Source organism: Garra rufa, chromosome 1, assembly GCF_049309525.1.
Source record: "Garra rufa chromosome 1, GarRuf1.0, whole genome shotgun sequence".
NCBI lineage: Eukaryota > Metazoa > Chordata > Actinopteri > Cypriniformes > Cyprinidae > Garra > Garra rufa.
The window spans coordinates 21,113,219-21,132,448 of NC_133361.1; the positions used below are offsets into that span (position 1 = coordinate 21,113,219).

The following is a 19,230-nucleotide window of genomic DNA, read 5'->3' on the forward strand; positions in this document are numbered from 1 at the left end:
CAACAGTATAGCATCACTGATCTTTCCGTGTGCAGTGTTGTTTACAACTTTAGCTTTTTATTGAATTAAAACTGAGTACGTGAAGAATTTGAGTTCTTTCTGCTGCACATAATTCCATTTCATGTTTTTCTGCTTCTCTTTCATCAGTCTGTCTGTCCCTCATGTGGTGTGTTAGCTTCTGAAGACGGGGCGGTTCACAGCAACAGCTGCTCGGATCCTGACCACAAAACCGTCAACAGCAAGGTGAGAATCATATACCTGATCTCACTGAGCAGAATGAGAAAATCCAGAATGTTCCAGAATTTCATCTCCATCTAAACTGCTTTGTTTGGTGCAGCTTAGAAACTACAAGGGAGTTTCAATAAATAATTGAAATGCTCTTAATGAAATTTCCTGCTATGTTGATTAGATAGAGCAATGGTTCATTACAAGGCTACCAGATAGCGCCACCTATTGGTTGTAATATACATTAACCATTTTAACATGGAATAATAGCATACTGTGCACTCTTGTTTTATTTTAAATTATTTAGTGAAGCTATAAAGTAACCATTAACATTTCAAACAATAGTCATACTTGCTACATGATCTCATTATGTTAAACATTGTGCATGTTTAATTCAGTGAGACTAGTAATCTCAGACATTAAAATAGTTTTGCATTGCCAAATAAATAATGCATCGAGAAAATATAAACAGGTTTTACTTTTTAATTGCGACATTTGATTGCATCGCTGTACAACTAAATGCAAAATGAAATGAAAAAATCGCGGACATTTTTTAAAGTGCATTCATTATATCTGAAAGTCACAGTGCATTGAAGTATTACTTGCAGTATGCTGTGGTTGTACGCTGCACATTTCAGCAAATGTCAGGTCGTCTCTGTCCTCTTGCATATGAAAAAATGTGCATACTCTGCACAGTTTATATACTGCATAAGTAGCCTGGAGCTGTGCTATTTCGAACATTTCGAGCATGTGCAGTCCTGATTTCAATGTGATAAAATTTACTATTGCAACTACAGAAGGTTCAATGATGCTCCAGAAGGAAGCACGAAAACTTTTGAGATTTGGAGATCAGGGTAAATTTGATTTATGTTGTCTTCTGGGAAACATGTAAGCATATTTTGTAGCTTCTGAAGGGCAGTACTAAATGGAAAAAAATGTGCTACAGTATATAGGCAAAATAAGAAAAATGTACACATCTTCAATTCAACTTTTAATGCATGGTGTTTCCTTCTGGAGCATCAGTGAGTGTTTGAACCTTCTGTAATAGTTGCATATGAGTTCCTCAGTTGTCCTCAGTGCGAAAAGATGGATCTCAAAATCATACAATCATTGTTGGAAAGGGTTCAAATACACAAAAATGCTGGAAAACCAAAGAATTTGTGGGACCTGAAGGATTTTTCGGAAGTACATCAGGCAGTTTAACTGTTCAGGACAAACAAGGGACACATGAACAACTATCACTAAACAAAAAAAACAAAAAAAACAGCTGTGGATCATTCAGGAAACAACACAGTATTAAGAAACAAGCGTATGTAAAATTTTGAACTTTTGAACTATTATTTTGTGAACTATATGTAAAATCTTTTCTGTGAAATGTCTTATTCAGGTCAGTACTAAATAAAAAATAACATGCATTTTGTATGATTCCTTTTATTTTGGTAAAATAATTACTATTTTGCAGATTCTGCAAGCTGTATGTAAACTTTTGACTTCAACTGTAGATAGATGGATAAATCTGGACTCATGAATGTACTTAATTGTCATCAAAATAATATCACAATGAAAAAAGTCTTTCTTATTTGTTTGTAGTAAGTAAAAAAAAAAATTTCTTTAGATGTTTGGTTGAAGTGACAAATTCTTGTGTGATTCGCCTGTAAATGCCATGGTACTAGCACCAAGATATGCATAGAAGTACTCACTAGAGAGTGTCTTATGTGTTGAAATGCCCTTTTATTAACAACGGTTTGCTGCAATTCTCTCATAGTTTGTATCGTCCATCTGAATCTTCTTTAGGGAGCGTCTGGCAGGAGTCCCAAGACTCTTAATGGCCTGTTAAGTCCTCATCTGGAGCAGCCGCTGAACCACAGCCAGACCTCTCTGTGCGAAATGCTGCAAGAGAAGGAGAAGAAGTGGCCCGGAGGAGGAGGAGGCCTCAGCAGCATGGGAACCATGGACCACTCTGCCCTCATCCCACTGCGCTCCAAAAACTTCCGCGAGAGGAGCGACGCTCACTTTGTGGACGTGATAAAGGAGGACAGGTAGGAAACGACAGCAGTGAGGACGAGGCCCGCTGGGACAAAAATGTCAGACAAGATGGAACGTTATTGTTTAACGGCTGCTAGCGGAGGTCATGCTGTTCCCAGAGGGACACTTGATGCACTTTGATGTAGTGTGCTATGATGTACTATGTGTGTCCTGCGGTCCTGGATGGTCCATTTTTCTTGTCTTCCTCTATAAACGCTTTCATTGTACTGAATAGTTGTGCGTACTTGTGTGTGTATAGGATTTTAGTGCAAAAACTGTTCAAAATCCAGTTTAACTAGGTTCAAATTGATCCTACAATTCACCAAAAGACACTTAATGAAAAACTGTAAAATCTATAAAAAGAAAAAGAAAGAAATTTGGTAAAACATTTAACATCAATTGTCACACATAAGCACAAAAAAAAAAAAAAGAGAAAATATATATTTTAAAGGAATAGTTTCCCCAAAAATGAAGGTTTACTTAAACTAAGGCAATCCAAGATGTATTTGAGTTTGTTTCATCATTAGAACAGATTTGGAGAAATGTGTCATTGCATTAATTTCTCACCAATAGATGCTGTGAATGGGTGCCGTCAGAATGAGACTCCAAAACAGCTGATAAAACATCACAATAATCCGCAATTAATCTACACAACTCCAGGCCATCAATTAACATCTTGTGAAGTGAAAAGCTGCATGTTAATGAGAAAAAAATAGTATTACATCACTTGCTCAGCAGTGGATCTTCTGCAAAGAATGGGTGCCGTCAGAATAAGAAACCAAACAGCTGATAAAAACATCACAATAGTCCATAAGTAATCCACACCACTCCAATACATCAGTTAATGTCTTGTGAAGTGAAAAGATGTATGTTAATAAGAAAAAAATAGTATTGCATTACTTGCTCACAAATGGATCCTTTGTAATGAAAGGGTGCCGTCAGAATAAGAGACCAAACAGCTGATACTTTTTTTTATAATAATCCGAGTCTATCCAGTCTATCAGATATCTTGTGTAGTGAAAAGCTGCATGTTTATAAGAAAAAAAATATTATTACATGTTTTGCTCACCAATTGATCCTGTGAATAGTCAATGGGTGCCGTCAGAATGGGAGTACAATCAGCTGATAAAAACATCACAATAATCCACACCACTCCAGTCCACCAATTAATGTTTTATGAAGTGAAAAGCTGCATGTTTATTATAAAAAAAGTATTACATCACTTGTTCACCAATGGATCCTCTGCAGTGAATGGGTGCCGTCAGAATGAAAGTTTAAGCATCTGATAAAACACTTCACAATAATTCACAAGTAATCCACTCCATGGCACTCCAGACCATCAATTAACATCTTGTGAAGTGAAAATCTGCATGTTTGAAAGGAAAAAAAAAGTATTTAGTTTTGCACACCAATGCATCCTCTGCAGTGAATGGGTGCCATCAGGATAAGAGACCAAACAGCTGATAAAAACATCACAATAATCCATTAGTAATCCACACCACTCCAGTCCATGAATTAATATCTTGAGAAGTGAAAATCTGCATGTTTGTAAGAAAAAAAAATAGTATTTAGTTTTGCACACAAATGCATCCTCTGCAGTGAATGGGTGCCATCAGGATAAGAGATCAAACATCTGATAAAAACATCACAGTATTTCACATGTAATCCATACCACTCCAGTCCATCAATTAACATATTGAGAAGTAAAAAGCTGCGTGTTTGTAAGGAAAAAAAAATAGTATTTAGATTTGCACACCAATGCATCCTCTGCAGTGAATGGGTGCCGTCAGAATAAGAGATCAAACATCTGATAAAAACATCACAGTATTTCACATGTAATCCACACCACTCCAGTCCATCAATTAATATATTGAGAAGTAAAAAGCTGCATGTTTATTACATCAGATGCTCACCAATGGATCCTCTTCAATGAATGGGTGCCGTCAGAATGAGAGTCCAAACAACTAATAAAAACATCACAATAATCCACAATTAATCCACGCCTCGCCACTTCAGACCATCAATTTACATCTTGTGAAGTGAAAATCTGAATGTTTGTATATTAAAAAAATAGTATTACGTTTTGTTCACCAATGGATCCACTGAAGTGAATGGGTGCCGTCATAATGAGAGACCAAACAGCTGATAAAAACATCACAATAATCCATTAGTAATCCACACCACTCCAGTCCATGAATTAAAATCCTGTGAAGTGAAAAACTGTGTTTGTATAAAAAAAAAAATAGTATTACGTTTTGCTCACCAATGGATCCACTGCAGTGAATAGGTGCCGTCAGAATGAGACTCGAAACAGCTGATAAAAACATCACAATAATCCATTAGTAAACCACACCACTCCAGTCCATGAATTAACATCTTGTTTTATCAGCTGTTTGACTCTCATTCTGACGGCACCCATTCACTACAAAGGATCCATTGATGAGCAAGTGATGCAATGCTGCTTTTCTCCAAATCTGTGTCAGTACATTTTAATTTCTGTGTGATTTACTGATAAAAGAAATTGTAAAGTGTGTATATATCTTTTCAAACCAGCCATTTTCTTTTTGTTTCACCGCACAGCTGCCTCTTTTCAATGCAAACTCTTTCCATGCATATAAACAACTGATGCAACAGATTCCAAGTGAATTCCACCCCAGTGTAATGTTGTTTTCTGTGCTTCAACCTTGCAGTCTGATGAAAGATTACTTCTTCAGACCGCCCATCAACAAGTTGAGCCACACTTTCATAGACAAATCTCTGGAGTCGGCTTACAGGACCAGCTACCAAGATGAGGTAAGACGTTCCTTCCATTTACATGTCGCTTTCCATTTGTTCTCAGTCTGTCATTTTGTTTACAACCGGTTTGAACTCGGTCAGGGTCTGTGATTTTTGCAAACTGAAACAGGACATATTTTGTTACGCTGTCTGTACTGCCCTCTGGTGGTGTGTCCTAACAGGACATATTGTACTGGCAGTATTTCTTGAATCAAATTCTTGATTTGATGAATAATTTAGTCTTTTTCTCTCTGATTATCATCAGGTTAAGACACAGGCTCCTGTCCAGACATTTGCCAGTCCGACGTTCAGCTCTTTTCTAGACATGCTCCTGTGCTGCTGTGTGTTCCTGGCTCTCTCTGTGGCTTGCTTCCTGCGACCCCTGGTTACCCAGCAGCCCCTGCCCACACCTCCCCTCATAGTGGCCGCAGTGGCAGCTGTGCTTGAATGTTTGGCTCTAGTGCTGGCCATACGGTGAGTGTGAGGATTACAGTCCTTTACTCACCCTCATGTGAGCGAAACCTGTGGAACTTGTTTTTAATGAAACATGGAAGAGCTGATTGTCCTAACTCTTTTTTTTCCCTTTCTATACAATGATTGAGCCCTGAAAATGCCATTTGGAAAAGTTTTAATATAATTATTATTAGGTTGGCTTGAAAAAATCTAATCCAATCAAATTAATTTAAACTCATCTATCTAAATCATGCTAACAATATTCTAATCGTGCTAGTAACATGCTAGCGACTTGCTCATAATGCAAGAAACATGCTAGCAACTTGATAATCATGCTAGAAACATGCTAGTAACTGGCTAATCATGTTAGCAACATGCTAGCAACTTGATAATCATGCTAGCAACATACTAGAAACATGCTAGTAACTTGGTAATCATGCTAGCAACATGTTAGTCATGCTAGTCATGCTAACAACATGTTAATGACATTCTAGTCATGCTAGAAACATGCTAATAACTTGTTAATCATGCTAACAGTATGCTATCATGGCAGTAAAATGCTAGCAACATGCTAATAATGCTAGAAACCTGCTAGCCACTTGATAATCATGTTAGAAACATACTAGCAACTTGGTAACCATGCTAGAGACATGCTAGCAACTTTGTTAATCATGCTAGAAACATGCTAGCAACTTGATAATCATGCAAACAACATGCTAGTAACTTGCTAATCATGCTAGCAAAGATGCTAGTCATGCTAGTAACATGCTAATTATTCTAGCATGCTAACAACATGTTAATGACATGCTAGTCATGCTAGAAACATGCTAATAACTTGTTAATCATGCTAACAATATGCTAATCATGGGAGTAAAATGCTAGCAACATGCTAATAATGTTAGAAACCTGCTAGCTACTTGATAATCATGTTAGAATCATACTAGCAACTTGGTAACCATGCTAGAAACATGCTAGTAGCTTGCTAATCATCCTAGCAACACGTTAGAAACATGCTAGTAACTTGCGAATCATGCTAGCAACATGCTAGTAACATGCTAATCATGCTAGCCATGCTAACAACATGTTAATGTCATGCTAGAAACATGCTAATAACTTGTTAATCATGCTAACTGTGTGCTAATCATGCTAGTAACATGTTAGCAACTTGCTAACAATGTTAGACACATGTTAGCAAATTGTTATTCATTCTAGAAACATATTAACAACTTGATAATCATGTTAGAAACATACTAGCAACTTGGTAACCATGCTAGAGACATGCTAGCAACTTTGTTAATCATGCTAGAAACATGCTAGTAGCTTGCTAATCATCCTAGCAACACGTTAGAAACATGCTAGTAACTTGCGAATCATGCTAGCAACATTCTAGTAACATGCTAATCATGCTAGCCATGCTAACAACATGTTAATGACATGCTAGTCATGCTAGAAACATGCTAATAACTTTTTAATCATGCTAACTGTGTGCTAATCATGCTAGTAACATGCTAGCAAATTGCTAATAATGTTAGACACATGTTAGCAAATTGTTATTCATTCTACAAACATATTAGCAACTTGCTAATCATGCTAGACACATTCTAGCAACTTTGTTAATCATGCTAGAAACATACAAACAACTTGTTAATCATGCTAGAAACATGCTAGTAACTTGTAAATAATGTTAACAACATGCTGGTAACATGCTAATCATGCTAGCAACATGTTAGTGACATGCTAATCATGCAAGACACATGCTATCAACTTTGTTAATCATGTTAGAAACATGCTAGCAACTTGCTAATCTTGTTAGCAACATGTTAGAAACATGCTAGTAACATGCTAATCATGCTAGAAACATGCTAGTAAAATGATAACTACATGTTAGTGAAAATGCTAGTAATGCTAGTAAAATGATAACAACATGCTAGAAACATGTTAGTGACATGGTAATCATGTTAACAACATGCTAGTGACACACTAGTAATGCTAACAACATGTTAGTAACATGCTAGCAACTTGCTTATCATGTTAGCAATGTGTAAGAAACATGCTAGTGAATGCAAATAATGCTAGTAACTTGACAGTTATGCTAACACATGCTATCAACTTTGTTAATCATGTTAGAAACATGCTAGCAACTTGCTAATCATGTTAACAACATGCTAGAAACATGCTATTAATGCTAGAAACATGCTATGACTCGTTAATCATGTTAACAACATGCTAGTAACATGCTCATGCTAACAACCTGCCAGAAACATGCTAGTAACTTGTTAATCATGTTAACAACATGCTAATCATGTTAGCAACATACTAGCAACTTAGTAATCATGCTAGACAAATGCTCGCAACTTTGTTAATAATGCTAGGAACATGCTAATAATTTGCTAATCATGTTAACAACATGCAAGTAACTTGCTAATCATGCTAGTAACATACTAGCAACTTGTTAATCATGTTAGACACATGCTAGCAACTCTGTTAATAATGTTAAGAACATGCTAATAACTGGCTAATCATGTTAACAACATGCAAGTAACTTGCTAATCATGCTAGTAACTTGTTAATCATGTTAACAGCATGCAAGTAACTTGCTAATCATGCTAGTAACTTGTTAATCATGTTAACGACATGCTATTGACAATGTTAGTCATGCTAGAAACATAATAGTAACTCGCTAATCATGTTAACAGCATGCAAGTAACTTGTTAATCATGCTAGTAACTTGCAAATCATGTTAACAACATGCTAGTAACATGTTAATCATGCTAAGAACATGCTAATAACTCGCTAATCATGTTAACAACATGCAAGTAATATGCTAATCATGCAAGCAACATGCTAGTGTACACATCATGCTAGCAACATTCTAATCATGCTAGCGACATGCTAATCATGTTAGCAACATGCTAACAAAATGCTAGTGTTCTTCTTTAAAGTTTTCAAACTTTCTGGTCCGACTTTCTCAAGCCAACTTAAAGTTTGTCTTGACAAACCTTTTTATCTATTTTTTTTTTCAGTTGATTATTGATTATTGATAATGATTATTTTATTTAAAACAATTTTTTATGGTTTTAGATTTAGTAAACTATAATAATCCTAATGAATAAGCACATATGGTGCAACACATCATGCCATGTTTGTAGAAAATTAAATGAAGTGATGGTTAATAAATAATACAAGAAGTTTCATTTTTGAATGAACTTTGTCTTATTTAAATCTGCCAGTGTGGATGAGGCCGAAATGTAAAAATAAATAAATAAATAGGTTTTATATGCTGTAAATATTCTTTTTAATGCTTGTCAGAAATGCCTCCAATGCTTATGATCTGTCATGTCAGATTCAGAGTATTTACAAACTAGAATTTCAAGCCTCAGAACATGAACAAATTCCACAAATATAGCTGTAACAGAATGGGGCTGAGCTGAAAATCTAAAAGAATAATACACATGATTAAAGAATGTAGAGGAATTGCACGTTTATCCTCTGTTTCAACCAGCAGGTGTCTGGATCTGTTCCAGGCTGATACAGATGTTTGTTTCATATTCAAAAGCTTTAGCATGCTTTGTAGCTAAAATTAACATTTTAAATGTGTTTCATTTGCATTCAGTCATTTTAAAAGGATAATTGACCCCAAAATGAAAATTTGTCATCATTTACTAACCCTCATTCCTTCCAGATATTTTGAAGAATGCTGGTAACTAAACAGTTTCAGTTCCTATTGACTTTCTTTGGGAAACAAAACTGTTTGCTTATCAGCATTTTCTTACAGGTTTGGCGCAGTTTTTGGTGTACCATCCCTTTAATGTCAGTATCAATATTTTCAGTGTTATATTATCTGCATGATGCACTAATCGAATAGATACTATTCATACTGTGTATTTTTTTCATATCAGTGTTACTTTAGTATCATTGAGATACTAATATAGTTTTTATTAAAGGGATAGTGCACCTAAAATGAAGATTCTGTCATTAATTATTCACCCTCATTTCATTCGAAACCTGTAAGACCTTCGTTCATCTTCAGAGCACAAATTAAGATATTTTGGATGAAATCCGAGCGCTTATTGACCCTCCATCGACAGCAATGCTTAACACGTTTAAGGCCAAAAAGGTTGTAAAGACATGGTTAAAATAGTCCATGTGACATCAGTGGTTCAATCGTAATGTTGTGAAGCTAAAAGAATACTTTTTGTGCACACAAAAAACAAAAACAATAACTTTATTCAACAATTTCTCAGTCTTTTACATGCCTTTGTGAGAGTACCACAACATACAGGGTCCGAAAGCTCTCACATTTCATCAAAAATGTCTTAATTTGTGTCCCGAAGATGAACAAAGGTCTTACGGGTTTGGAACGACATGAGGGTGAGCAATTAATGACAGAATTTTTGAGTAAACTATCCCTATATTTTGAGTTTTTATTTTCATATTTTTTATTTTAATTTTGGTAATAATTAGATTAAATTTGAAGTCATTGGTCATTTTTAATAGGTTTTAGATGTTTTTATTCTCTTTATTTCAGTTTAATTTGAGTTATTTGAGCACATCAAGAAAAACTAAATTAAAATGAGAAATGTTGCTTTGGCAACAAGCTGAAATAAGTAATACTTTAAAAAATATATATAAATGTACAGTGCCTAGCAAAAGTATTCATACCCCTTCATTTTTTTTTTCACATTTTGTTTTGTTGCAGCATTATGTTAAACTGCTTTAAATTAGTTCATCCCCACATCAATTTACACTCCATACACCATAATAATGACAAAGCAAAAAACAGATTTGCGAATTTTACAAATTTATTAAAAATAAAACACTGAATAAAGTACATTGCATAAGTATTCATACCCTTAACTCAGTACATAGTTGAAGCACCTTTACAGCCTCAAGTCTTTTTGGGTATGATGTGACAAGCTTTGCACATCTGCATTTGGCAATTATCTGCCATTCTTTGCCTCACCTTTTCACCTCTCAAGCTCTGTCAGCTTGGATGGGGGCTGGCAGATATTTTCTAGAGTCTACTATTTGTTCCAGTCGTCTTCCTTTATGGATAATGCTTCTGTGAACCTTCAGTGCGGCAGATTTTTTTCTGAACTCTTCCCTAGATCACTGCCTTAACGCAAGTCTGTCACTGAGCTCTACAGGCAGTTATCTTGACCTCAGGACTTGGTTTTTGCTCTGATATGCATTTTCAGCTGTTAGACCTTTTCTGAGAGATGTGTGCCTTTCTAAATCATACTCATTCAAATGAACTTACCACAGTTTAACTCCACTCGAAGTGTAGTAACATCTAGATATGAATGCTCCTGAGCTAAATTGTGAGTGTCCCAGAAAAGGGTATGAATACTTATGCAATGGGATCTTTTTTTATTTCTAATAAATTTGCAAAGTTGTTACAAACCAGTTTTGTGCTTTGTCATTATGGTGTATGAGATGTAGATTGATGTGGGAAAAAAACTAATTTAAAGCAGTTTAACATAATGCTGCAACAAAACAAAATGTGAAAAAATGAAGGGGTATGAATACTTTTGCAAGGCACTGTATTAATACATGTTTTGTATCTTATTTTACATCAGTTACTGTTGATTGTATTATTTTTTTATGGTTTTTGTTTTAGCTCAATATAATAACCCTGGTTCACATGAAATTAAATATGGCATCTACTCTGGCTAAGGTCCATAAACACAGAAAAAAACTAGCTTTAATGGGAGTTTTACCTCTTTTAACTCATATTCCAGTATATTATTGACATGTTTTGTTGTTCATAATAGGCTATTACTTCAATCTTAAAGGGTTAGTTCACCCAAAAATGAAAATTATCCAATCTGAGTTATATTAAAATTGTTCTGGCTCCTCAAAGCTTTATAATGGAAATGGTCGGGTGTTTCTCTTCAACAGTCCAAAACAAAAGTCCAATAAAGTGCATCCATCTATAATAAAAAATGCTCCACACGGCCCCAGGTGGTGAATAAAGGCCTCCTATAGCAAAAATATCCATATTTAAAACATAATAATCAATTTAATTTAGCTTGCGCTAACAGTTGTACACGGAAGATGCTTTTTGGCGGATGGCGTAGGATGTATGCATATCGCATGCGCATGCGAATGCACATGAAAATAAACGGTTGTTTACAGGAGCAAAGGAAGCAAAGTTTCCTTACCTTAGCAAAGAAAAACCAGTCTCCTCTTGGCTTATATCGAAATCCTTCAACATTTGTGACTGTTGCACAACGCCGACGTACAATGTAATCGGTCCAAGACGGCTTCCATGTACAACTGTTAGCACAAGCTAGAGAAAAATGGTTATTACGTTTTAAATATATCCATATTTTCTTACAAAAACACATCAATTCACTACAGGAGACCATAAATTAAATTGCCAAAATGTGATTTTTACAGTTTCATCTTACTCTTCAAAAAAAATTTTTTTTTTAAATTAAAAAAAAATACAAAACAACGATTTTAAAATATGTATTTAAAGGAACACTCCACTTTTTTTTGGAAATAGGTTCATTGTCCAACTCCCCCCGAGTTAATAAGTTGAGTTTTACCGTTTTGAAACCCATTCAGCCGTTCTCATGTTCTGGCAATATCACTTTTAGCATAGCTTAGCATAGATCATTGAATCCTATGAGACCAATATAGCATCGTGTTCAAAAATGACCAACGAGTTTCCATATTTGTCCTATTTAAAACTTGACTCTTCTGTAGTTATATTGGACATGCGATGCAATATTGTTGGTGCTTGTTATGATTTTTGCATCTTTTTCTGACAGTTTTAAATGCTTCCACAATGCCAAATAATTTTGGTTGCTGAACATTCGGTGCATCCCAACTTTTTATTATGTATGGATGCATTTTATTTGACTTGTTTTTGGACTGTTGAAGAGAAACACTTGCCTATTTCCATTATAAAGCTTGGAGGAGTCAGAACAGTTTTTAATATAACTCTGATTGGATTCGACTGAAAGAAAAAGTCATATACACTTAGAATGCCTTGAGGGTGAGTAAATAATGGGCTAATTAAAATTTTTGGGTGAACTAACCCTTTAAAAGGGGTTGCAATAGCATTATAATGCACAATACACAAAGTGCAAATAGCTTTTGTGGGACAGTCCTGATGAAATGTGTGTATATCTACAGACGAGCCTTTTACCTGGACAAGGTTCTGAACTGCACCAGGACCCTCCTCTGGGCCATTTCTGGCTGGATTCCCCGTCACATGATCGGAGCGGTGCTGGTGTCTTTACCCGCTGTGGCTGTGTTTTCACATATCACCTGCAATATGCATGACTCCATACAGGTAATCACAACAGCAAAGAAATCGTAATGGATGTATGTCCAATGGTTTTTTATATAAGGCGAGACACTGCAGGTGAATAGGGTAAAAAAAAAAACTAATAGTTATCACCTTAATCACCCAGTTAATTGATTACATTGATAATTGCAAACATGTTTTGTATTACAAGTTTTCTAAAATGTTAGGTTTAAATATGCATATAAGGCATTATTTAATCAAATATGCGCTAATTTGCATACATTTCTAGTACGTAAATCTAAACACTGGATCAAGTCAGTTATAAAATTTGTTTAATTATTTTGACATATTATAGTCATGTTTTTGACAAAGGGGATTTTGGCTATCTCATATTGTCACTCCATAATTCAGAAAAAACAATGTACAGTCGTGGCCAAAAGTTTTGAGAATGACACAAATATTAGTTTTCACGAAGTTTGCTGCTAAACTGCTTTTAGATCTTTGTTTCAGTTGTTTCTGTGATGTACTGAAATATAATTACAAGCACTTCATACGTTTCAAAGGCTTTTATCGACAATTACATGACATTTATGCAAAGAGTCAGTATTTGCAGTGTTGGCCCTTCTTTTTTAGGACCTCTGCAATTCGACTGGGCATGCTCTCAATCAACTTCTGGGCCAAATCCTGACTGATAGCAACCCATTCTTTCATAATCACTTCTTGGAGTTGGTCAGAATTAGTGGGTTTTTGTTTGTCCACCCGCCTCTTGAGGATTGACCACAAGTTCTCAATGGGATTAAGATCTGGGGAGTTTCCAGGCCATGGACCCAAAATGTCAACGTTTTGGTCCCCGAGCCACTTAGTTATCACTTTTTCCTTATGGCACGGTGCTCCATCGTGCAGGAAGATGCGTTGTTCTTCACTAAACTGTTGTTGGATTGTTGGAAGAAGTTGCTGTTGGAGAGTGTTTTGGTGCCATTCTTTATTCATGGCTGTGTTTTTGGGCAAAATTGTGAGTGAGCCCACTCCCTTGGATGAGAAGCAACCCCACACATGAATGGTCTCAGGATGCTTTCCTGTTGGCATGACACAGGACTGATGGTAGTGCTCACCATTTCTTCTCCGGACAAGCCTTTTTCCAGATGCCCCAAACAATCGGAAAGAGGCTTCATCGGAGAATATGACTTTGCCCCAGTCCTCAGCAGTCCATTCGCCATACTTTTTGCAGAAGATCAATCTGTCCCTGATGTTTTTTTGGAGAGAAGTGGCTTCTTTGCTGCCCTTCTTGACACCAGGCCATCTTCCCAAAGTCTTGGCCTCACTGTGCGTGTAGATGCGCTCACACCTGCCTGCTGCCATTCCTGAGCAAGCTCTGCACTGGTGGCACTCCGATCCTGCAGCTGAATCCTCTTTAGGAGACCATCCTGGCGCTTGCTGGACTTTCTTGGACTCCATGAAGCCTTCTTAACAAGAATTGAACCTCTTTCCTTGAAGTTCTTGATGATCCTATAAATTGTTGATTTAGGTGCAATCTTAGTAGCCACAATATCCTTGCCTGTGGATCCATTTTTATGCAACGCAATGATGGCTGCACGCGTTTCTTTGCAGGTCACCATGGTTAACAATGGAAGAACAATGATTTCAAGCATCACCTTCCTTTTAACATGTCAAGACTTAAGCAGCAACTTTTCCAATTTCCAATATTTATGTAATTCTCAAAACGTTTGGCCACGACTGTATTTTTTACTATTTTGGGGGGGACAAAATGTTGTATAAAAATAGACAAAATTTATATGAACAAATCCCTCTGTAAAAATCTTCAGACAGGAATAAAAATGTGAAGTTTGGTGTGTGTAAGTGTTACTGAAGTGGAGATTTATGGCTCAGTGTAGGAGAAAAAACTCATTTTGAGAAAACGGCCTTTAAAAAAATGAATTGTAATTGAAATCTATTGACACAAATAGATGAAGTGCTACAAAAGAAACACATAATAGTGTCTTTTGGGTGTTTTCTTTCAACTAGTCTGAAAAAACACTTTATGAAACACCAAAAAGCCCAAAATCTCAAACTTGACAGGTGCATGAAAAAACTTTGTTTTTGCCTGCAGTGTCTCCCCTTTAATAGAAATAGCATTTGTTTAACATTTCAATCTTTTCCCTTTCAAAAAAAGTACTGCAGCAGTACAGTGATGGCATTCCTTAGAAAGTTGTAGATTATTTCTCAAAAGAGCTCAAAAAGAGCTGTAAATAAAAAGTATTTATGTTAAAACACAAGAAAGCATTTTATATGTATTAAATGAGTAGCAAAGCTACATGCTGCATGCTGGGCTAAATGCTTTTAAGTGTGCACTTGAAGTATGTATGGTACAGTACATATCTATTATGTAACACCTTATAGACATGTCTGGTGACCTCTAAACAGCAAAGATGCAGTAATTGAAGCAATTTAATGCTGCTCTGAGTCAGGGAAGTGGATATTTCTGTAAACCGCAATCCTGCACGTCCGCTGCTGCGAGCATGAGCATGTTTAATTCATGTCTAATTCTTTTCCCCAGTTCACCATGTTCACCTGCTGTGCTGTCATAATTGCCATCATCCAGTACAGCAATTTCTGCCAGCTCAGTTTCTGGATGCGTTCAACCCTGGCGACGCTAGCGGGACTCACCTTTCTCAGTGTGCTCTGGAGCCCTCCTTGCAGGTTCAAACAACCACATGCACATATGGTAACACTTCAGTTTGGGGATCAATTCTCACTATTAACTAGTTGCCTATTACCATGTATATTGGCTGTTTATTAGTGCTTATTCTGCATGACCATATTTTAGAGACCAATCCTACCCCATACACAAACTTAACAATCTTACTAACTAATAATAAGCAACAGATTAGGAGTTTGTTGAGGAAAAAGTCTTAGTAAATAGTGAGAATTGGTCATCAAACTGAAGTGTGGCTCACATATTACACAGAAAAGTGTTTTTGTCATTTTCAAGATAAAATATTTAGAAATCTATTAATTTCATTAACAAACAGTGAATAAGAAAGGTTTTGCGAGAAATATGAGAACATATTTTGACTGCAGTTTTGCATTATTTTAAACAAAAACAAATGAGAAATGTTTGTAGAAAAGACAATTTTTTGATATTTTAACTGGAAACCAAGTTGAGAACGATATTTAAATGGCTTGTTAAGAAGTAATATTTTATGTATACTACTATTCAAAAGTTTTGAATGAAGTCCTTCTTCGTTGAATCAAAAAATAACGTTAAATACTAATATGTGACCCTGAACCACAAAACCAGACAAAGTCTTAAGTAGCACGGGTATATTTGTAGCAATAGCCAACAATACATTGCAAGGGTCAAAAATCATTAGGATATTAAGTAAAGATCATGTTCCATGAAGATATTTAGTACATTTCCTACCAAGTAATATATCAAGCTTAATTTTTTATTAGTAACTTGCATTGCTAAGAACTTCATTTGGACAACTTTAAAGGTGATTTTCTCAATATTTAGATTTTTTTTGCACCCTCAGATTCTAGATTTTCAAATAATTGTATCTCGGCCAAATATTGTCCTAACCTAACAAACCATACATCAATGGATTCCCCTTTCAGATGATGTATACATCTCAATTCCCTTACAGCTGGTTTTGTGGTCCAGGATTACATATTGTGAAATAATAAAATGTAAATATATTTTAAAATGTAATTTATTTGATGCAAAGCTCAATTTTCAGCATCATTAGTCCAGTTTTTTGTGTCACATCACATGACAATTCTAGTATGCTGATTTTTCAATATTAATTGATGAATAGAAAGTTCGGATGAACATTTATTTAAAATAGACCTGTTTTGTAACATGAATGTATTTACTGTCACTTTTTAAAAATTGAATGCATCCTTACTGAATAAAAGTATTTATGTATGCGAGTTTGTGAATTATGATGCTTTTATTGGACTTTCGTAGATTATGTTATGCTAATACTAAATCAAAGCTAACCTTTTGCTGTCATTTTTCTTACAGCACTTGGGAACGTTTATTTTTGAGGTAAGTTTAAAGCCAGTTCAGACTACACAATTTTTTTTGTCGGTTACAGCAGCCACTCTGTCAGAATATGCGATTATTTTGACTCCTAAAATCTTGCATTGTGTCATGAACAAGAATAATGTCAGAGTAAATGTTAATCGCTTGCCATCGAGTGTGCTGTCTTCGATAGCACGGGACTAGACTGAAGGTGCAATGAGTGTAAACTAACAAAGCAACAAAACTGAGTGTTTTGCTCTGTCTTGTCATCAGAAAGTAGGGCTATGCAATTAATCGAAATTCAGTTTCGATTTCGGCTTCAAAAGATAATGAAAATACAGAAATGATTTTTGTGCCCCATTTTGCCCCCTTTCCTCCTTAAAAGCCTAATTTCACATGCAAATCAGCAAAATTATGTAACATGACTTTCATAAAATGGGATATGCTTGTTTTATTAATGTTTCTTTGATTTTGTGTTCTTAAAAACGAGAAAGAGAACTCGCGCTGTTCTGTGTATGCGATCAGAGATGGAGCAGAACACGGACATGTAAAGTTATTGTTTAGCTCAGTTGTTTTGTAGTTTTAATAAGAAACAACGCATGTTTAATTCTTACAATAAATATGCTGTTTTATTTTACATTCAAATAATTACGTTCAATTTCTGTAGTAGGCTGTTAGACTACTTTAGACTCCAAAAAAAGCACTTTTTTTATTTGTATCTTTTTTTCAGTTGTATTGCTGTCTTTAAATTAATCCCTAATATAACGTTTTGGACCCAGTCATAATCGTGTGAAATAATCGTGATTACAGTATTGACCAAAATTATGATTTTTGCCATAATCAAGCAGCCCTACTGAGCCGGGCTTAAAGGAACAGTCCACTTTTTTTGGAAATAGGCTCATTCTCCAACTCCCCCGAGTTAATAAATTGAATTTTTCTGTTTTGAAATCCATTCAGCTCTTCGTTAGTACACGATATAACTACGGAAGAGTCAAGTTTTAAATAGGACAAATATTTAAACTTGTTGATCATTTTTGAACGGGATGCTATGTTGGTCTCATAGGATTCAATGATCTATGCTAAACTATGCTAAAAGTGATATCGCCAGAACAGGAGAACGGCTGAATGGATTTCAAAATGGTAAAACTCAACTTAATAATTCGGGGGGAGTTGGAGAAATGAGCCTATTTCAAAAAAAAGTGGAGTGTTCCTTTAAGGCTCTTAAAGCAGCAACAAATAATATTATAAAACATATAATATTTCTTCTGCTTTCTGTGTGCTTAATATTAATAAAACGTAAAAATTAGTGGTGGGCCGTTATCGGCGTTAACGTGCTGCGTTAACGTGAAACTCTTATCGGGCGATAAAAAAAATATCGCCGTTAATCTATTCTCAAATTTGGGTTGGGAGCTGGGTCTAAACTACGCAAGCTATGATGACTTTCACCTTGATAGTTTAACGCGGATGTATACCAAAGACTATAGAATATGTTCGCGCTTAAGTCTCCTCCGCCAAAACACAGACGGGATCACGTCGTCCTCCATTCATAAAAACCAAATCTACTATAGCGCGAAATGCCACGTAAATTCGTCGTTTTTTGGATTCATAAATCAAATGTTGGTCTGTCACTTAATTCAAATCGCGATATGGACTAGTGTCTGTGAAAACTGAAATGCAAAAAGACCGTTTTAATATGAATCCGATATGTTCCGTTTGCCTAGCTGTATGCATGATGGAGACGAGCTTTTACTACACTCATACTGAAACACACGTGACGCTCCCGGTAATTTTTGGCATTTTCATCTCACATGAACAGATAAACTCAATCTCCCAAACTGCTGTGAGTGTCACTTTTACCGTTTCATTTGAGAAAACTAGCATCATATCATACTGTATACACAGAAACTTCACGGCAACCTGTCAAAATAAAAGTACGGTGTAACATGTAATGGGCTGGGTAGGTGTTGACGTTAAAAAAAACACAATCTAATAGGTAGAAAAAATAATTTCATTGTTAGTTAGTTAGTAAACACAAGTACATCTAATTGAACATAATTTATTTTCATCAACAAATTATCATAGAACAGCTTTATGAGCTTTATGATCCGTTCTCAAAGACTTACTTTTAGTCATTATTTGGGTAGCACACATATTCTGAATGCCTTCAGCAGAATTCAAATTAGCCATTTTAATCTAGATTAATTCCAAGATTTAATCTAGATTAATCTAGATTAAAAAAATTTATCTATGCCCACCCCTAGTAAAAATACAAAGAGAAAAATCTCTCACACCTTTGAATGAAGGACTTTTGTAGTTTTAATAAGAAAAAAAGCATGTTTAATTCTTACAGTAAATATGCTGTTCACGAATCCCCACGGCACCCTACGTCAAGCAGATCATGCCAGAATTATGCTAAAATCATGTAGAATGAGCCGGGCTTAAGACTACAGACACTACTTGTTGTTTC

General features: G+C 35.6%; 1 protein-coding gene across 1 annotated transcript in view; it reads left to right on the top strand.

Moving 5' to 3' along the window:
• The window catches only part of LOC141295723 (adenylate cyclase type 9), a 94,985-nt gene that overhangs the window by 69,826 nt on the left and 5,929 nt on the right, over positions 1-19,230 (top strand). The window contains exons 4-9 of the mRNA XM_073827026.1: positions 148-243; positions 2,020-2,264; positions 4,941-5,043; positions 5,291-5,499; positions 12,625-12,784; positions 15,294-15,436. Coding sequence (XP_073683127.1) covers positions 148-243; positions 2,020-2,264; positions 4,941-5,043; positions 5,291-5,499; positions 12,625-12,784; positions 15,294-15,436 — 956 coding nt within the window. The remainder of the gene's footprint in view (positions 1-147; positions 244-2,019; positions 2,265-4,940; positions 5,044-5,290; positions 5,500-12,624; positions 12,785-15,293; positions 15,437-19,230) is intronic.